This window comes from Eubalaena glacialis, chromosome 16 (genome assembly GCF_028564815.1).
Source record: "Eubalaena glacialis isolate mEubGla1 chromosome 16, mEubGla1.1.hap2.+ XY, whole genome shotgun sequence".
Taxonomy (NCBI): Eukaryota; Metazoa; Chordata; class Mammalia; order Artiodactyla; family Balaenidae; genus Eubalaena; species Eubalaena glacialis.
In genome coordinates, this window is record NC_083731.1 from 86,591,571 (window position 1) to 86,612,523 (window position 20,953).

General features: G+C 47.3%; 1 protein-coding gene across 1 annotated transcript in view; it reads right to left on the bottom strand.

Annotated features, from left to right (window-relative positions):
• Positions 1-20,953, bottom strand: part of LOC133076429 (phospholipid-transporting ATPase IB) — a 457,024-nt gene that overhangs the window by 8,176 nt on the left and 427,895 nt on the right. Inside the window, exon 35 of the mRNA XM_061170962.1 lies at positions 2,794-2,885. Coding sequence (XP_061026945.1) covers positions 2,794-2,885 — 92 coding nt within the window. The remainder of the gene's footprint in view (positions 1-2,793; positions 2,886-20,953) is intronic.

A 20,953-nucleotide genomic window follows, 5' to 3' on the forward strand; every position in this document is an offset into this window, starting at 1 on the left:
ATTTATTTGTTGTTTTCCACTCAGATCCACCTGTACCTGCGGGAAGCCAGCTGCAGTGGTCTCCGCAGCTCCTGTTTGTCTCATGGGCACAAGGGCTGTCCAGTGGGATAACTCGGCTCCTCTGGGGTGGGAAGGGTTTCTAGGCATCTGTCATAAGGGACAGCAGAGGGAAACTTCTGGTTCGATAGCAAATCTCTTCTCCCAGGGTCAGCAGAGTGCCCAGAGGTCACTACCAGAGGGCTTCTCCACCAGCTCCCTTGGGTGCATCCACCATCATGTTTCCAAAATGGGCACCAGGACGTTCTTAGTCTCTACTGAGCTTACGTGGACTTTGAATTCAAGAAAGAAAGGAGAGTGGCCTGATAGGGTGGTCCTGGGAGCACGGGTGTCTCTGTGATTCAGATAAATATTTTCCTCTTAGAAACGAAGCCTGGTAGGGGTTAGAGCAGGACGACAGGGCCCATAATCACCCAGCCAGCCTCAGCCTGCCCAGCCTGACAAAGACACACCATCCGTTCACTAGCTTCTGCCTGATGGCCGTTTAACTGCCATTATTTGCATCCACACTCTGAGGGAGCCCCTGGCTCTTAGCATTTCCCACAGCCATTCATCTTGAGGAAGTCCTGACAGCCAGGAAGCAATGATGGGGGCCTGGAGAAAGCACTCAATGGACCAGACCTTCCTAAATGCTCAGCCACGGCCAGGATCTGGGGATAGAATTCGGGTAGGTGGAAGGGCAGGTGCATTTCGTATTTGTTTCGTCTTCCTCTGGTAGAACATTTGGTGAAGTCCATAAAATCATGTCGTTTTTTTCCCCATTATTTTGGAATAAAACTTCCCTGAAGTAGCATTGTTTTGAATCTGAGCTCTCATAACATCTTAATGAAAGTAGCTATTTCCTGTCTGGAAAAAGACTCCTAATAGCAGTGGAAATTGGCAACACCGTGTGGATGGTAAGGAAATTAGACTGTGTAGGAAACAATGAGTTGCTAATACTGTGTGCGGGTGGTACATCAGAACAAGTGCTCCAAGACTAGGGCTTTTCCTTCTGGTTTCCTGGGAAGACTGAGGCCAGAGACAAGCAGAGGCCAGGAGCCCCTCCCGATGCTTGATGGCCTTCTCTGGTGGTCTGTGACTGAAACACCCTGGTATCCATTAGGGTCCTACTCCTAGTTGCTGAGTGTCTTTAAAATGTGGTGTGATTTTAGCAGCTTGCCTATTTTTTGTATTTGTTCATCAGAATTTTGTTTTGGTCCTTCAAAATACTGAGAGTTCATAAAACGTTTTGTAGTAGTTTTAAGACCCTTTATGGCACTCCCACGAAAGCTCTCGCGCTGTCTTCGCTCTCAGTGTCTATTCTTTCTCTGGCCGGACGCTGCACGGCACGAGCCCTGCGTTTAGGGAATCAGCACTCATGTTCTCTACGCCGATCACTGTGAAGCCTCACAGGCTGTGTAAGATGTATATGATTCTATTTTTCTCCTCAGAGGAGAAAACAGACGTTTAGAGAAATATGTAAGTAAGTGGCCTAAAGTTATTCAATTAGTGGCAGAAAAGACAAGTAATACCTAACATTTGGACTCCACGCTGTCAGGCTCTGTTCCAATCTCAGTGAATCCTCCCAATAACCCCAGGGAGGTTCTCACGTCATCTGTTCTACAGGTGTAGGAACAGAGGGGTTAACTTACCTAAGGTCACAAAGTGGCAGAGCTGGGACACGACCACAGGCAGCCCGGCTCTGAGGTGGAGCCCCGGACCTCGTGGCTGGGACCCCGCCACCCAGCCTCCTCCGGACTCAACCTCTCTCGAGGCCGTGGCTGGGGTCCGGGGCCTGGGCTCTGCGGGGCCACTTACTGCACCGACCTGAGGCTCGGCCAGGTGTCTTGGGGCAGAGAAGCCTCAGAGAATGTGGGGCATGTGGGCCCTGCTGGGAGCTGCTGCAGCCCCTTCTCCCACGGGGATGTCCAGGTGGGGGCGGTCACTGACGGCTATGACGTCCCACCTGTTCCTTTCCTTCCCTCTGTTGAGAAAGTCTGCAAAGATCTGTTCACGGTGGGGGGACAGAGCTCAGCTGAGCTGGGCAGAGATCCTCCAGTACCTGTCCTAAGGATGCAGTGATGCTTCATTTTCTACCCCTTGTTTCTTTCTCAACTCAGGAGAGAAAGGAGAGCAGAAATGGGGCATCAGTTGAAGAGATGGGAGTGCAGGTGGGGACGAGGCGGGATTCAGAGGCAGGAGCCGGGGCCTCAGCTGGGGAAGGGAGGCTGCCCGCGCAGGGGCCCCTGCACTCGGCTGCAACACCCTTGCCTGCCTGGCAGCCCAGGGGCTGGATTGCAGATGAGCCCATCCCCTCCCCGAGCTCCATCTGGTGTGCCCCCCGCCCCGCTCCTCTGGCCTCTGACGCATCCCCACAGACCCCGCTTGGCAGAAACCGGGCCTGGCCTCTAGCTGCAGGGGCAGCGCAGGGCACAGCCTTCCTGGGAAGACCACAGAGACTTTTCCCCGGTGATTGCCATTGTTGTGATTAATATGCCAGTAGTGTAGGGCTACTTTGGGGGGAACCATGTAAAAGTAGCATCACTTCAATCTTAGAAAGAATCTGATGGGGAGGCTGCCACAGGAGCTGAACCACATCAGATCTGAAGTTTACGGGTCGCGTCATTCAGACATTTGATTGGATCCCGGGGAATCGCCTATGCTCCGGCTGTAGGTGCCTGGGGCCAGATACACCATTTCCACTTCGGGGTGTAGAGCCTGGCAGTGGCACACGCCACGTGCCGGCGGGCTACTCACGTGGCACTGACTGCTGGAGGGAACCGCCCCGTAAGTGGGTGGGCGGCGTCTTCCTGCCCAGCCTCTTGAGCAGCCGGTCGCGCTCGTTGGTCCTGGGGGCACATCACACACAGTCAGTCTCCGGCCACGTGGACACCTCTCGAAGGTGCTCAGAGGAAGAATGGCTTCAGGTGGTAAGGTGAAACAGACCAGGAAAAGGCTGCCCCACGTCAAGGAGAACGTCCCGTTCCGCCAGCTGCCCCTCTATTTACAGCAGATGCTGCCTGGACGCCGCGAGGGCGCCTCCCTCCTCTGAAAACCGCGCTGCGCGCAGCCCATCCCTACACGACCCTCGGAGCCCTGCCTGCCTCCTGACGGAAGGGGACCGGGGCCCCTGCCTCCCGGGCAAGGAGTGCGCTGTTGCTCCGGTGAACGGAAAGCTTCCCTTCCACCTGCCCCGAGGCCTGGAGCCTCGCCTGGGTGCCCCAGGACCCGGCCGGAGACAGCTTCCTCCTGCAGAACCTGATGCTTATTTTGAACCACAATGAAAACCAAGGTGAGTTTTCTTTGAAAACACTAGGGTTAGGCGTTCTTCCTGCCTCTCCTGAAACGATCCCTCCTCCAAGGCTGCCGCTGCTCTGGGGCAATACGGAGGTTCTCCCTAGAGGACAGCTGGGCTTTACTACCAACCGAAGGTGGGGGGTTGGGAAATGCTCGAGAATGGCCCCGATTTCCTGCTGCCGGGGTGTCACCGGGCTTGCCCCCAACAGACTGCGGTGTACAGCGTTGGCCGGCACCCTCTGTAATGGCTGAACGGTACCCCTCCAGGATCTCAGGATGGGGCTGGATTACGAACGAGATGGGGCCTTTAAAGATCTGATAAAGTTCACATGAGGTCATTGGCGTGGCCCTAATCCAATCTAACTGGGGTCCTTATGAGAGGAGATGAAGACACACACACACTGAGGGGCGACCATGGGGAGAAGACGGCCTTCACCTGCAAGCAGAGGAGGGAGGCCTCGGAAGGAACAAGCCCTGTAACACCTTTGCTCCGGGACTTCTGACCTCCAGAACCGTGAGAAAATACACCTCTGTTGTTTAAACCAGCTGATGTGCAGCACTTTGCCATGGCAACGCGTACGTCCCCAGTCTGCTGTCCGTGGGAACTTGAGGGCGCAGAAGTTGGAAGAGCTGCAGTTGCTTGTGGTCCAAAGCCCCTCCCCCCAGCCCGTCCAGGCCTGAGCCCAGGGTCCACTTCACGCTCCCCCAGCCCGGCTACTCTCCACAGTCCTATGAGCTGAAGCTCACTGTGCTCTTGGGTTTCTGCGAGAGAGCAGTTTCTGATCATCTTGGCTGAAAGAACAAGGTTGAATTCATCACCAGCTCAGGGCAAGCCCCAGGCTACCCACCTTGGGAAGATGTCTGATGGCTGCTGAGAACACACACTTTTTCTGTCCCCTCACGCCGCCTCTCCCTTCCCTCTCATCTTTCCTTCCAGGGGTCACATTAAGTGCCCTGGGCCGCAGGGATGCGCTGTCCTTGTGTGGCCGCCTGAGTGCGCGGCTCCCGAGCTGGCTGCTCTCAGCCGCCCTCCCTGTGTGACCCGCACTGCCAGGCGGCTCCGAGCCCAGGAGAGAGGGACTGCCTGAGGCCCTCCCCGCTGGGACCTTGGTGAGATGAAGGCATATCTATCTCCCCAGGAACCGAGGGGACAGACTGGGCGCTCCACCCCGCCTCTCCTGGACCCTCTGATGTTTCAGGTCCAGAAGGTCCTCCTAGTGATGGGGCTCGTGAGAACATCACAGACGGGAAGGGCTCTGTGAAACCACGCATCCTGGTCTCTCGCCGGGCGGCTGAGGAAACAGCCTCAGCCTCGCCAAAGACAAAGGGCACTGTGCTGGGCAGACGTCTCTAATTCCCGCGTGGGACGGCATATGCTCGTCTCTCTGTTTTTTATAATGAACTATTCAAACACACAGAAACGAGCACAGTGAACGTCCAACAACCTGCTCAGCTTTAGCCAACGACAGCACCACCCTTTGACCCTGCTGTGTCCTGCAGCCCTTCCTCCCACGTGGGGAGGGGGACATGGGGCCAAGGAGACATGTCCACTGAGAGCCCACACCTGCCCCCAGCCCAAGTACGCAAGACCTTAGAAGTCCCTGCCCAGTGATGCCCAAGCTGGCATCCAAGGCCAACCTGACCCCCTCGCTAGCTCCGTCTCCCTAGAAGTAGACCACACAGCTGGGGTCCACGCTCCGAGGCCTGTGGGGGGCCAGAGGGTGGTTGTAGTGCGGGACGTGTGGACTGGGACGTCCACACGCGAGTGCAGGTCCCCTCCCAGCGCAGGACAGAGCTGGGGTCGCGGGGGGGTGGTACACAGGGCAGCTACCTCTTCCCTGTGTTATCACTGTCTCCAGAGAATCTGGGCATCACAAGGCATTGTGGTCTTCACCCAGGTGTGTTAATCAAGGTACATGGCTATTCCAACTTTCACACACTCAGACATAGCCTCCACTTGTACTCTTGTACCATGTCCTGCGAGTGTTGGAAACGCTGAAGCTAGAAAGGGGTATAAGAATAACATTTACCATTTATAGCATTCTATTATCTATAGATGGTTTGAAAGCCATCTACTCACAAAGACATAGGAAAAAGTGAAGAAACACAATCAAATATTTACTTTGGTTAATTCTGGTTAAAGAGAAGAAAAGAAAAAAGGAGTACAAATTAGCACAGGGAAATGAGATTTGGGTTTTAAAAAAGAACTCTTGACAAAATACTACAAACCGAATTCAGCAGTATAATGAAAGGATTACACAACCTTACCAAATGGGATTTATCCCAGTAATGCAAGGGTGATTCAACATACAAAAAGCAATTAACATAATACACCACATTAATAGAATGAAGGAAGAATATCAACGATCATCTAAATTAATGCAGAAAAATCATTTGACAAAATCCAACACCTTTCGTAATAAAAATACTCAGCAAACTAAGACGGGAAGGGAAGTTCCTCCACATAACAGAGCATTTATGAAAAACCCACAACTGACATCATACTCAATGGTGAAAGACTGAAAGCTCTCTCTGTCTCTCTCTATGATCAGGAACAAGACAAGGATGCCTGCTTTTACCACTTCTACTCAACGAATTTACTAGAAGTGCTAACCAAAGCAATTAGGCAAGATTCCAACAGTCTCTTTTTTTTTTGGCAGAAACAGAAATATTTATCCTATGATTCATAGGGAATTACAAGGGACCACAGATAGCCAAAACAGTCTTGGGAAAAGAACAACACATTTATAGGACTTATACTTCCTGATTTCAAGATTTAACATAAAACTACAGTAATAAAAATAGTGTGGTACTGGCATCAGGATACACATATAAATCACTGTAATGTAGTTAAGAGTCTAGCAATATACCCATACGTCTATGGTCAGCTGACTTTTGGCTAGGGTGCCCAGACCATTCATGAGGAGAGAAAAGTCTGTTCAGCATATGGGTCTGGAGTAACTGGATTTCCACACTCAAGAGAATGACGTTGACCCCTTACCTGCAATCACATACAAAAAGTAGCTCAAAATGGATCAAAGACCCAAAATATAAGAGCTAAAACCATGTGAATGATTACAACCTTGAATTTGGCAATGTTTCTTAGATATGACACTCAAAGCATAGGCAACAAAAGGAAAGAATCAAGACATTATCAAGAAAATGAACAAACAACCTAATCAAAAAATGGGCAGTAAAGCAATTATACTCCAATAAAGATGTTAAAAGAAAAATGGGCAGAACACCTAAACAGACATTTCTCCAAAGAAGACAGACAGATGTCCAAAAAGCACATGAAAAGATGCTCAACGTTGCTAATTATTAGGGAAATACAAATCAAAACCACAATGAGATTTCACCTCACACTGGTCAGAATGGCCCTCATCAAAAAATCTACAAGCAATAAATGCTGGAGAGGGTGTGGAGAAAAGGGAACCCTCCTATACTGCCAGTGGGAATGTAAATTTGTACAACCATTATGGAGGGCAGTATGGAGATTCCTTAAAAAACTAAATATAGAAGTACCACTTGATCCAGCAATCCCACTCCTGGGCATATATCTATCTGAAGAAAACCATAATTCGAAAAGATACATACACACCAATGTTCATTGCAGCAATGTTTACAGTGGCCAAGACATGGAAGCAACCTAAATGTCCATCGACAGAGGAAGGGATAAAGATTGGTACATATACACAGTGGAATATACTCAGCCATAAAAGAAGAACGAAATAATGCCATTTGCAGCAACATGGATGGACCTGGAGATTACCATGCTAAGTGAAGTAAGTCAGAGAAAGACAAATATCATATGCTATCACTTATATGTGGAATCTAATAAAAATGATACAAATGAATGTATTTACAAAACAGAAACAGACTCACAGATCTTGAAATCAAACTTATGGTTACCAAAGGGGAAACATGGGGGGAGGTGATAAATTAGGAGTTTGGGATTGACATATACACACTACTATATATAAAACAGGTAACTAACAAGGACTTAACTGGTATGCCACAGGGAACTCTACTCAATATTCTGTAATAACCTATATGGGAAAAGAATCTGAAAACGAATGGATATGTATATATGTAACTGATTCACTTTGCTGTATACCTGTAACTAACACAACATTGTAAATCAATTACACTCCAATAAAAATTTTTAAAAAAGGGGAAAGATAACCATAAAATGAAAGTATTTACAAATCATATAGCTGGTAAGGGTCTAGAATCCAGAATATATCAATAATGCCAACAACTCAACAGCAAAAAGACAGACAAACCAAATCAAAAACAGGCAAAGGATTTGGATACATTACCCGAAGAAGAAACACAATGGCCAACAAGCACATGAAAAGATACTCAACATCATTAGTCATTAGGGAAATGCAGGTCAAAACCACAAAGAAATAGCACTTAACATCTACTAGGATGGCCATAAGTGAAACAAGAACAGATAATAACAGGTATTGGAGAGGATGTGGAGAAACTGGAACCCTAGCACATTACTGGTGGGTCTGTAAAATGGTGCAGCCACTGTTCCTCAATAACTTCAACATGGAATTACTGTCTCACCTAGCAATTCCACTCCTAGGTCACATTAGCCAAAAGAACTGAAAATGGACTCAGACACTTGTACACCAATATCTAGAGCAGCATTATTCACAATAGCCAAAAGATGAAAACAATCCAGACATCAATTGCTGAATGGATAAACAAAGTGTGGTCTGTCCATACAATGGAAAATTATTCAGCCACAAAAAGGAACAAAGTACTGACACATGCACAACACGGAAAAATCTTCAGAACCTTACGGTGAGTGAAAGAAGCCAACGCTGTAGGCTGCGTCTCGCACGGTTCCATTCATAGAAATGTCTGGAACAGGCAAATACACAGAGAACGAGCACTGGTTCCCGGGGAGTGCAGGGCCTGCTCGAAGCATCCGAGGTTTCCTTTTGGGAAGACGAAAACGTTCTGGAACTAGACAGGGGTGACGATTGCACAACATCATGAAGGCACTAAACGCCACTGAACTGTACTCTTTAAAACGGTAAATCTTATACATAGGATGGATAAACAACAAGGCCCTACCGTAGAGCACAGGGAACTACATTCAGTATCCTGTGACAAACCATGATGGAAAAGACTATGAAAAAGAATGTAGATATATGTGTAACTGAATCACTTTGCTGTTCAGCGGAATTTAACACAACATTGTAAATCAGCTATACTTCAATAAAATTTAAAAAAATAAAAATTAAAAAGGAGAAGGAGTGGGTCCTGAGTTGGAGGTAAATTCCCTCCCGTCACCTGAATGGTTGGTAAAAATGTCATCTTCATGGTTTATTTCTCCGATGGTGGGGATGGAGTTCAGTGCTTGCTTTGACCTTTTTCCATCCCAGCTTAGGCATGGATGCTGCCTGAGATCTGTCCCCCCATATGGAAGGTGCAGGTAAACACCAGTGATAGTGATGAAAGCCCATCTCACGCAGCCCCTTAAGGCAGGCTCTGCTGAGAAGCCAGCGCCTCTCCAAGGAGGTGGTTTGGTGCGCTCCTGTCTCAAAGATCGAGCAGCGTCAGGAAGGAGCGGAGAGCTGGCAAGCGTCATTCGCGAGAATAATAAACTTTTACGTCCCCATTTCTGTCAGGAGGCTGTTCCTGCTAAAATCACACGCGCGTAACGGGCACAGAGCAGAACATGGAGAGTACAGCAAATAATTACAAATCTGTTTTTTGGTCTTGTCAGTAGTTACAGCTGGTAGGAATCACAGCTGACACCACAGCAGCCAAAAACAAATAGGTATTTTTAGAAACTTACTGTTAAATGACTGCTGGATGGTCTTCAAAACATAAATCTGACAGGTGCCTCAAGATAAAAGCTAATCAAAGTCCCCGTTCCTTCAGGTAGGGCCAGACACCTACCAGGCTATCAGACTGCTGAAATTCTAACCCACTTTTTTTTAAAAATAAATTTATTTCATTTTATTTTTGGGTGCGTTGGGTCTTCGTTGCTGCGTGCGGGCTTTCTCTAGTTGCAGCGAGCGGGGGCTACTCTTCGTTGCGGTGCGTGGGCTTCTCATTGCGGTGGCTTCTCGTTGCAGAGCACGGGCTGTAGGCACGTGGGCTTCAGTAGTTGTGGCACGTGAGCTCTAGAGCACAGGCTCAGTAGTTGTGGCACACGGGCTTAGTTGCTCCGTGGTATGGGAGATCTTCCCGGACCAGGGCTCGAACCCGTGTCCCCTGCATTGGCAGGTGGATTTTCAACCACTGCGCCACCAGGGAAGACCCTCTAACCCACTTTTAAAGATCCCTAGGGGGCTTCCCTTGTGGTGCAGTAGTTGAGAATCTGCCTGCCAATGCAGGGGACACGGGTTCGAGCCCTGGTCTGGGAAGATCCCCCATACCACAGAGCAACTAGGCCCGTGAGCCACAACTACTGAGCCTGTGCGTCTGGAGCCTGTGCTCCGCAACAAGAAAGGCCGCTATAGTGAGAGGCCCGTGCACCGCGATGAAGAGTGGCCCCCGCTTGCCGCAACTAGAGAAAGCCCTCACACAGAAACGAAGACCCAACACAGCCAAAAATAAATAAATAAATAATAAAAATAAAGGAATTCCTTAAAAAAAAAAAAAAAAAAAGATCCCTAGGGAATGAGACTTCATAGCCTCAGTTGGTAACTTATGTTACTCATTATAATCTGAACATTAGGAAATGAGAAACTTTGGGCTCAATCATATTCCAGACCTGCCCAGGCCTTTGTAGGATGAGAACAAAAAAACAAACCCTCACCTTAGTTACGTAATGAGGGAAAATAGCAAGAATAAAACATCAGAATAGGTTTTCCAGCCTAAGATTCCAATAAGATAGGTGTTCTACCCTGGAGGTAGGAGCCCTTCATAAATTCTATTCTATTAGATGGTAGTAAATTATTCTCCCCCTGAGTTGCCTCTGAGGTATTGGGGGGGGCCCATACCAGAGATGCCACCCTGGGCCCCTGAACCTTCAGGAACCGTGGAGAGGAGGCGGGGAGGAGTCCCTGTGAGTGGAGATTCCCAGAAACACCAACACAGCTCTGCGTGTCCCTCTGGAGGACTCGTCCTCAGACAGGGACCAGGTCTTATGCCTTCTCTGCGTTTTCACAGTGTCCGCCCTGGCTGAGAACAGGGCACATGGTTACACACACAAAACCACACTTGTGCTCTGCACTGCTGCTTTGGACTGTGACTCACTATCTTATTCCTGTGTGTCTCCATCAGTGGATCCTGCCCCGTGTGTCTGTGTCTGTCCACACTGCCCAGCACTGAGCTCAGGACAGCAGTTTCCCAACAGTAGCTGAGAAAATTCCTCTTTACCAGAGAAATTCTTTAAAAATGACAGAATAGGGACATCATACTAATTCTCTTCGAGAGGAGGGAAGCCCCCTCCAAATTCTGGACAACACTGTGAGCAAGAATTAAAACAGCTCCGTGGCCTTTACAGAGACAGGACATTGTATTTAGTTAAGAAAAGAATTCAGGTTGCGTGAAACAGTTGGAGGACAGTCTGGCTGAGGACAGGATAGCATTCAAGGTTAACTAATTTAATACAAATTCCATTCCCAAAATAAAAAGGTAGATTCCTGTAGTCCTCCCTGGACTCAAGTCTCCTCTGACTATCAAAACTGGGAACTGGAGAGAAGAAAGCCCTGTCTTAGCACAGTGATTTTCTTCTCTTCTAGGCAAGGCTTTGGAAAGTGGGGTAAGGGGACCATTCTGGGTGTTGGAAGAAATCTCATTCTCGTACAGTGTGGACTGGGTGATTTCCTGCCAAAAAAGAAGACCAAGGAGTGGTAGCACCAGACTAGGCAGTGACTCTGACAGGGGAAGCAGCCTATCTCAAAAATAGGTGGGATCTGTCTGTTGACAACCATGCCTGGCTCAGAACACAGGTGGTGTGTATGAGGTAACTGTGCTGATTGATAGGACTGCCCAGGAAGACTTTAACAAAAAGAGAGGCAGGGGACACTGAAAAGATCCAAAAGCAAAGATAGATACACGTAATCCTTTTCCACTGTGCCTGCTAGTGATGTGGTAATGTAAGTAAACCAGTGAGCAGTGAGGTTAGGAGGAAAGTCCAAAAAAAAAAAAAAAAAAATAGAAGCTAGCAGCCAGCAACTACACTGTCCTTTCACCTGAAACAGCAACTTAGGTAAAACTGGCAAAATGGCTTCTCCTGAAAATTAGAACTGCATTACTATAATCTATATACTTTTAAAAGGTTAAAAGAAAAAATTCCTGTCCAGAGAGACTTCTGCTTCCAAGATGGAGGAGATGTATTTTCTCTCTTCCTCCTGTTAAGTACAGCTGACAACCCTGGACTCTACATGTAAAACAAATATAAAGGTGAAGATGGAGAACTGGAAAGGTGGAGATAGGAAGGAAGACCAGCTATGACCCTTGGAGCATGAGAAACCCGAGTTTTCTTCTGGCTCGTAGATTCCAGACTTGGAGCGGAAGAGCCTGGCAACCCAGAAATGCCCAGGGGCGCAGCCAAAAAAGCCCAGGAAGAAAGCCCTCTTCTCTTCAGCCAAAGGAGCAGGAAAGCGGCAGCCTCGTAAGACAAAAATCTTTTAGACCATAATCACTCTACTCCAGCCAAACACCCCAGAAAAAACTGTGGCTCCACTCCCATCCATGCCAGCAAAGACCAAGTGGGGAGCCTAGATGTCCACCCTCACAAGGCTGCTACATGGTGCCCCAGAGCCCCTACTGGGGTGGTGACAGAGGAGGCCAAATAGGAACCTGGGACTTTCATCCCTGCCAGCTGATAATGAGGTCTCTGGTACCCTGTGGTGTCAGCAGAGATGTCAGGAGATGCATGGGGAGAATGGACTTCTGTCCTTCCTCTCCTCACTGGGGTGGTATCAGAAGAGGCCTAATGGAGAATCAGGACTTTCAGCCTTACTCAGTAGTGACAAGGCCACACCCATACCTCTGACCCCTCCCCACCCCCTGCAGTGTCAGTGGAGACCACGTGAAGAACAGGAATTCTCACCCCCACTCTGCAGGCATCAACACAGACCAAGTAGGGGATCTGGATTACCTCTACCTAGCAGGAGAGAGCCTGCCGTAAAATCCAGAGTCACATAACATAATACCCAAATGTCCAGGTTTTATTTGAAAGCGGTTATACCAAGAACCAAGAAGACCTAAAACAATGTAAAGAAAAATCAATAGATGCCAACATCAAGATAACAGATACAGTGGAATAATCTGGCCAAGACTTTAAAAACAGCCACGATAAGAATGCTTCAGTGAGCAATTACGAACATGCTAAAAGCAAATGGAAAAAAAGAAAGGCTCAGCAAAGAAAGAGAAGGTAGAAGAAGAACCAGTTGTAAATTTTGGAACTCAAAAACACAGTAACTGAAATTAAAAGCTTAGTGGATGGGCTATCTTGACGTCAGGGTAGAGGAGACAAAGGAAATAATCAGTAAACTGGAAGACAGAACAGTAGCAATGATCCAATCTGAGTAACAGAAACAAAATAGCCTGAAGGAAAAATTAGCAGAGTCTCAGGGACCTGTGGGAATATAACAGGCAATATAACATTCATGTCCTCAGAGTCCCAGAAGGAGAGGAGAAAGAGGATGGGGCTGAAAAAGCACTCCAAGTACTAAAGGGTGAAAACTTCCCAAATTTGGTGAGAGAGCTAATCCTACAGATTCAAGAAGCCACATGAATCCTAACTAGGATAAATCCAGGCCAAGACAGATTGTAATTAAACTTCCGAAAACTAAAGACAAAGAAAAGATCTTAAAAGCAGCCAAAGAGAAATGACACTTTACCTATAGTGGAAAACCAATTTGAACGACAATGGATTTCTCATCAGAAATTACTGAGGCCAGAAGTGGCATATTTTTCAAGTGCTGAAAGAAAACTGTCAACTCAGTGAAAAATATCTCTCAGGAATGAAGAAGACATCAAGACATTCTCAGATGGAAAGAAAACTAAGAGAGTCTGTCACCATCAAAACCACCCTATAAGAATTTCTAAAGGAAGTTCTAAAAACAAAAAGGGAATAATAAAAGAAGGAGTTTTTGGAACATCAGGAAAGAAGAAAGAACATGGTAAGCGAAACTATGGGTAAATACAATGGGCTTTCCCTTTCCTCTTGAATTCTCCAAATCAAGTCTGACTAGTTAAAGCAAAAATTACATACTGTCTGATGTGGGTCTAAATATGTGTAGAGAAAATATTTAAGAAAATTATAAATGTGGGTGGGTTAAGAGCTATAACAGGAGGTAAGGTTTCTGTATTTCACTCAAATTGGTAATATGACAGCACCAGTACACTGATTAGTTATGTATATATAATGCCTAGAACAACCAGTAAAAAAGCTATGCTGTGAGACACACTAAAAAACACAACAGATAACTAAAAACGGAATCCTAAAAAATGTGCACATAACACATGAAAAGGAAGAAAAAAGAAAACAGAGAAATGAAAAACAGAACAAACAGAAAACAAAAGATAAAATGGTAAACTAAGCCCCAACATATTAATAATACATTAAATATAAATGCTTTAAATATACCAATTAAAAGACACAGCCTGGCAGAGTGGATCACAAAACATGACCCAGTGATATGATATGCTGTCTACAAGAAACTCGCTTCAATATATTGCTATAGGAAGACAGAAAATAAAAGGATGGAAAAAGATACATCACATGAACATTAAGCAAAGGAAAGCGGGAGTAACTATATTAACATCAGATAAAGTAGACTTCAGAGCAAAGAAAAATTACCAGACAGTGAAAGACATTATGTAATAACAAAAAGGTCAGTCTACCCAGAACACACAGCAATCCTAAATGTCTATGCATCAAGCAACAGAGCTGCAAAATGTGTAAAGCCAAAACTGATACAATTGAAAGAAATAAATTCACAATTATAGGTGAATCAGTCAATATTCCTCTCAACAGCTGATAGTACAGATAAAATAAGGGAAAAAATCACATGATCATATCAGTTGATACAAATTAAAACCACAATGAGCTATTATTACACAACTATCACTATGGTTAACATAAAAAAAAAATAGTAACAATACCAGATGCCTGCAAGGATCTGGAAAACTGGATCACTCAGACATTACTGGTGGGGATGTAAAGTGGTCTGACCACTAGTTCCTTAAAAACACCAAACATACCACATCCTTCTGAATATACTAAAACCACTGAATTTACACTTTAAGAGGTGAAGTTTATGTATTTGAATTGTATCTCCAAAAAATAAAAGATCATATAAGCCTGGGCTAATGTGCAGCCCAAGTTGCCAATCCACAGAATTGTGACCTAAATAAATGGTGGTTTTTTTTTTTAAAGGAAAAAAAAAAAAAACCCTAAATATGCAACTACCATAAACCCAGCAATTGCACTCCTGAACATTTATCCCGGAGAAAAGACTTAACGTTCATGCAAAAACCTGTACACACATGCCTATAAGAGCTTTATTCATAATAGCCCCAAACTGGAAACCCAGATATCCTTCAACAGGTGAATGGTTTAACAAAGCTTGGTACATGACATACTACTCGGCAACTAAGAGGAAGAAAGTACTGATATATGTAACAAGGCAAATCAATCTCCAGAGAACTATGCTGTGTGAACAAAGGTCACTACCAGAAGGTTACATACTGCATGATTCATTTACATGACATTCTTGAAACGACAAAATTATAGAAATAGAAAACAGATTAACAGTTGCCCAGAGCTAAGCAGAGGATAGACAGTAGATGCGGCTATAAAAAGATGACATGAGAAACCTTGTGGCGACGGATATGTTCTGTACCCTGACTGCATCCATGTCAATTTCCTGGTTGTGAAACCATTCTCCAGTTTTGCAAGATGTTACTATTGGGGGAAACTAAAGAGTATGTGGGATTTCTCTGTATTTCTTATAACTGCATGTGAAGCTGCAATTCTCTCCAAATAAAAAGTTTAAATGAAAAAAAAAATCCTTCTCAGTTTTATGCATTCGCTCCTGTTTCGTGTTTGTCTGCAGTTATCCTTTCTAAGCAGTTGGGAGAAGGGTACATCTCGGAGCTGCCTTAGAGGGGTGGGAGGCCCTCCTCCAGCTCCTGCCGGCACTGCCCCAGAGAGAGAGGCCGGCCACCTCCGCAGAGCCGTCTGACCTCATTAGCGAGCAGGCAAAGTCGAGTTTGAATGACAGCCCCAGCACATATGGAAACCATTCCCGCATCCCAGGACTTGCAGTGAGGTAGGAGGCTCCTCTCGAACGGAGCTGAGCTCCGTGGCCCAGTCGGAGAGCCCATGGAGAGGTCAGGTCAGAGTCATGGGGCTGTTAGGAACAGATAAATTAGCAGGGGCACCTGGCTGACCCAGAGAGGCCTTGGGGATCGGCCGCGCGGGTGGGTTGAAAAGCCCCAGGTGTAATGGAACGAGTCAGGAATGGTCCGGGCTCAGTGCGTTTCCTGATGGGCCATCTGGGGAAGGGACAAGCCCGAACGGGACCACAGTGGTGAAGCACCACGCTAATCAGGAAGATGCAGCTTTACGAGCAGAAAGTTCTGTTAAAGTTCTGTTTCCACCCATTGGACTGGCCTCTTACCTACTCAAAATCATACGCTAAAGGACCCAGGCTTCCTCTCAAACCCAGCTTCCCACCAGCCCTCCCCTCCCTCCCTCTGCTCCAGCCACATGGCCTTCTGGCCCTTCCTGGAACACACTGGATAGCTTCCCACCCCAGGGTCTTTGCACTGCTTTCTCTCTGCCTCCCAGGCGGCTCCCTCCCCCAGTTCACTCAGAGCAGCCCCTGTACCAGTCACAGGAGAATCCTCTCCTCTCTCTACACCGTCCCCTGCTTTACCTTCATCCCACTTTTCCCTAAGTTTAGGAATTGAAATCTCAGGACACGTGATCACGAACAGCCGACTAGGCTCGAAGCGACGGCCAGTCAACAATCTCCTTGCTTTGCTTCCCCTCCTCCGGGTACAAGTCTCTCCCCAGCTCCACTTCTGGTTCGCTGCTGCCCGACTCGAATTGCTTTTTGCTCAAATAAACTCTTACATTTTTAAAATATGCTTCAGTTTTCCCTTTTGGTAGGACAGTATGTGAATGTGATGAAGGAGGGAAGGCAAGAGAGCTCGGGAGGATGGAAAGAATGTTTATAAAAAGGCAGCAGTGATTCCTGAAGTGTTTGATGGTTACAGGTAACAACTGGAGGATGGACTGATGTAGCACAGGGTGCGGGAGAGAAGCCCTGGGAAACTGAAGCCACGTAGCAAGGGTGGGTTTTGAACAGTGAAGCCTGTTGGGTTGGAGTCTTAATTTCCTGAGGGAATAGCTGGCAGCTGTGTCATGTAAAATACCGAAAATTAAACGTGACAAAATTAAACGTGACAAAGTAGCCAATATATGAAGGTCAAGACGTGGGGATAAGGACTTAACAGTATTTTTAAAATCAATTAAATTCCTTGAATGTGAACTTGCCCTTAAATGAAAAATAAAATTTGCCTATTAAAGCTTAAGAAGATTTGAAGCACGTTTGAAACCACTGGTATCTCTCATGACAGTTATTTTGTTTGAAAGTAGCAAACTTTCTAGTAGGCCCGTGAAGCTGCAAATTAATTACAATAGAATAACTTTCCCCTACCACATTGCCCCTCTTTTCCTAGCATCCCCTCTAGTACGCACAGGGTCTGGGTCTGGGCAATAAACACCTGACTTCACCAATTTCAAATCACCATCCAAACAAACAATAATTCAGAGCTGGCCACGAGGTCCCCCGACTCAGTTCTTGAAGTAATTAAAGAAAGATGAGCTTCTCTACCGATAAACCTCCTAAACGCTAATTAAAGACAAGGGTTGAGGTACAGCCTGCCCTCTGTTCTCGGGCATCGCAGGCAGGTGCGCCGGGGAGGGAGGGCTCCCGGGAGGGCGAGGGTGCAGTGGACGCAGGGCCACGGCCACTGCCTCCCTGCTGATCTGTGGGAAGGACAGTAAACTCTCCCGATACGAATGACCGAGGACGCCCTGCAGTCTAAGCCTCAGGTGTGTGTTTACAGGACTTCAGGCCACGGGCAAGTCGCTCCTTGTTCAGCCCAGCCCGTGGAGAGAGCTGGAGGACTTCGAGAAATTGGTTTTTAAATAACAACACCTGATTCATGGTCTTGAGGTGCCTAAAGCCCGTTCTGGAACCAGGTGGGGCATGTAAAGGAGACGTCACGAAGGGGGATGTGCTCGTGGTCCTGAGTCCCCTGGACTCCAGCTGGGCCACCGCCAGCACGTGGGAGAATCTCCTCGAGTCCTCCTTCACCGCACCCCCGTGGAGGACGGGACAGTGGCAACAAGTCCTGGGGAGACTCAGGAAAAGCCACGAGCTGCGCCCCCTTTCGGTTGACTGTGTTCCACGTGGGACGCAGTGCGGGGCTGCAGCGACTGGGGACGGAGGTGAGCGGGGTGAGCGCGGGGTGAGCCCCGGTCTGTCCCCAGCCCTGCGCAGGTGCTGGAGCCCAGCATCTCCACGCTCGGGGCACAGGTGGCGTCCGAGCCGTGTGACCCTGCGAGGACAGGCCTGCCTGTGAGCTGAGGCCGCCGGCCCCGCTCTGGGTCTCGGCTGGGCCCCCCTCACTCACTACCGGGGGACAGGTCTCCAGTACCTGGCGGAGCTGCTTTGGAGTTGGAGCTGACACTGCATTTTCCAGAATCCCCTCTGGGTACTTGCAACTTTGTTTCCCGTGGCCAAGCAGCTGGGCTAAATACCTAAAACCTCTCTTGAAAAACGTGTGCATCATCCAGAAAGCACTGAACCCCTCGTCCTCCGCAGAAGGTGGCTGTAAACAGTGGACTCAACTCGGCCGCGAGAAGACGGCACGTGTGCGGTCGTGCTCAGTTGAGGCCACGCCTGCAGAGACGTTCCACGTGGCACAGGCAGGCGCTATTAGGAGGCACAGCAGCCTCCTATTTTGGGGTTGACTGTTGAGCGTTAAGGTAAACGGAAAGGGGAACTTCACCTGCAGCTCTCTTGTGCCATTTGAAGGCTGTCCAGATGGGGGCCCAGGCGACAAGAGGCATGACTCCACCTCCACCTGGTGGGCGGCCCAGGTGCGACCAGGCAAAGCCTCAAGGCCACTCTGGGCCTCATCTTTAAAGAAGTGTCTTCACGGTGCAGACGGGGTCGAGGCAGCTCCAACACAGATGTCGCCAGGCCTTCATTCACTACTTTTAAAGCAGGGTTTTCTGGAAACCAATAAGCACTCGGATAGATGGCACCAAAGGGCACCCCCTGTGAGGCCCTGTCTTCTTCCAGGTAGGAGAGGTGCTAAGCCTAGCCGGGATTTCTGGCAAACCATCGCTTTCAAAATGTCAAAATAAGATGATTGTCTACATCATTGCTGACTCACGCTTTCCAGTTTGAAGAAGAGCCCTCACTGAAAAGATTCCCCTGGATCCCACAAGGTGAGGCTGTCCTGACAGGTCTGGCTGGATTACCTTAGTCTTGGTACCCAGCAGTCTGTGGAAAGATTCATGGCAACTGATGTTGGGATAGCGTGTGAAAGCTGTGGTGAAAAAGAAAAGTATACGGGGTGTGGGAGAGGGAAACATATTTCCCTTTTCTTTCCCAATGGGAAAAAAACCCCTTTGGATTATGAATTTTTTAAAGAATGCATTGAAAGTTTGAAATTAATTCTTCATATATTATTACCCGGACTATCTTTGGGTCATCCATAAAGATTACGAAATAGCAACTAAAAACCATGATCTATCTCCAGGGTTGGATCCCTGTACTTCCTGAGTGAATAAACCATACAGGAGAATGCTGAAATCTCAGGGTATGTGCATCTCGGCCTCTGGGAAGCAATGCTATTTTTCTAAGATAAAGAATAACATCCATCGACAGATGAATGGATAAAGAAGATGTGGTTCGTATATATACAATGGAATATTACTCAGCCATAAAAAATGAAATAACGCTATTTGCAGCAACATGGATGGACCTAGAGGTGATCATACTCAGTGAAATAAGTCAGAAAGAGAAAGACAAATACGATATATATCACGTCACTTCTATGTGGAATCTAAAAAACGGACACAAATGAACTTATTTACAAAACGGAAATAGATCCACAGACACAGAAAACAAACTTACGGTTACCAAAGGGGAAAGGTTGGGGGGAGGGATAAATTAGGAGTTTGGGATTAACAAATACACACTACTATATATAAAATAGATAACCAACAAGGACCTACTGTATAGCACAGGGAGCTTTACTCAATACTCTGTAATGACCTAAATGGGAAAAGAATCTGAAAAAGAATACATACATGTACATGTATAACTGGATCACTTCATTGTACACCTGAAACTAACACAGCATTGTAAATCAACTGTACTCTAGTATAAAATAAAAATTAAAAAAAAAGAATAACAGCCTTCAGGGGGTTGTTGAATCCCCTAAAAATCTAATGCAGAACTGACAGGCAGGGAGACGGGGCGTGGCTTCCATCAGATTATCAGAGGCCTGAAGGAGACGTGCCATTGGTAGCCCGACACCCATTTCTTCCCTCCCCTACTGAGCGACACCCCAACTTCCCACACGGATGGATCCCGCTGATCCAAGACTAAACCCATCCACCACGGCTTTTTCCTGACTGTAGGACTGGCTCAGGATGGTCCCATCAAGGAAAAGAGGCGCTTGTTAACTGGTTATCTGGAAAAAACTCTCCGTTTCCCATTGGTTGAGAACGAAGTTGCACATGGGGTGACCTCCCTGTGATCACGACAGGGTTCGGGGCAGAGTGAGTATAAAGCATTGGTGCAAAGGGAAAGTGAGACAGGCTGGGACCTGGGACCCTTGGCTGCAGTGCTTGCACCTGGACACACCTCTCTTTGAGCAACAAAATACAAAGAAACCATATGGGACTAAAAATAGCTGCATGCATGAGCAGTTGGGCAAATTACGGAGAACAAAATACAAAAAGACCAAAAAACCCAACCGCCAATTCTGAAAAGCCGAGAGCAAGAACAGGGTCCTGCGCGTGCCCCCTGCACTCAACACCACCAAAGGGGCGGGCAGACCACCGAAGCCACGCCTCCAGCCCCACCCCTGGACACACCCCTACCTTCTCTCCATATAAGGAACCAGGTCACGGATCCAGCAAGCAAGGGAACCTGTTGTTTGTTCTCACTCTCCCTGCTGCAGCAGGGGCCCCGATAAAGCCTTGCCTGAATTTCTTGTCTGGCCTCTGGTCAATTTCTGTTGATTAAGGAAGGCCAAGATCCCTGGTTGGTAACAAAAGGATGGTAAGAAACCGGGTCCTTGATGACATTCCTGGCTAGGGATCTACCACCCAGGGCTGCCCTGCAGCAGGACGGCAGGTGAGGCGAGCCAGGGACTCGCCCGGCTGCAAGTGAAGCAGCTCTACTGACAGTAAGAGCTCTTGTTCCAAAATAGCTAAGAACCACTGGCCCAAGGACAGATTCAAGGAACCAAGAGTGTCTGCTCAGGAGAGAGCAGGGAGAGTGAACTGAAGGGACAGGGGTGACAGAGAGATGGAACTTGGCCTTTCATTCTTGACCTTGTGACCTTGAGGTACACCTAGTGGTTATTTTTT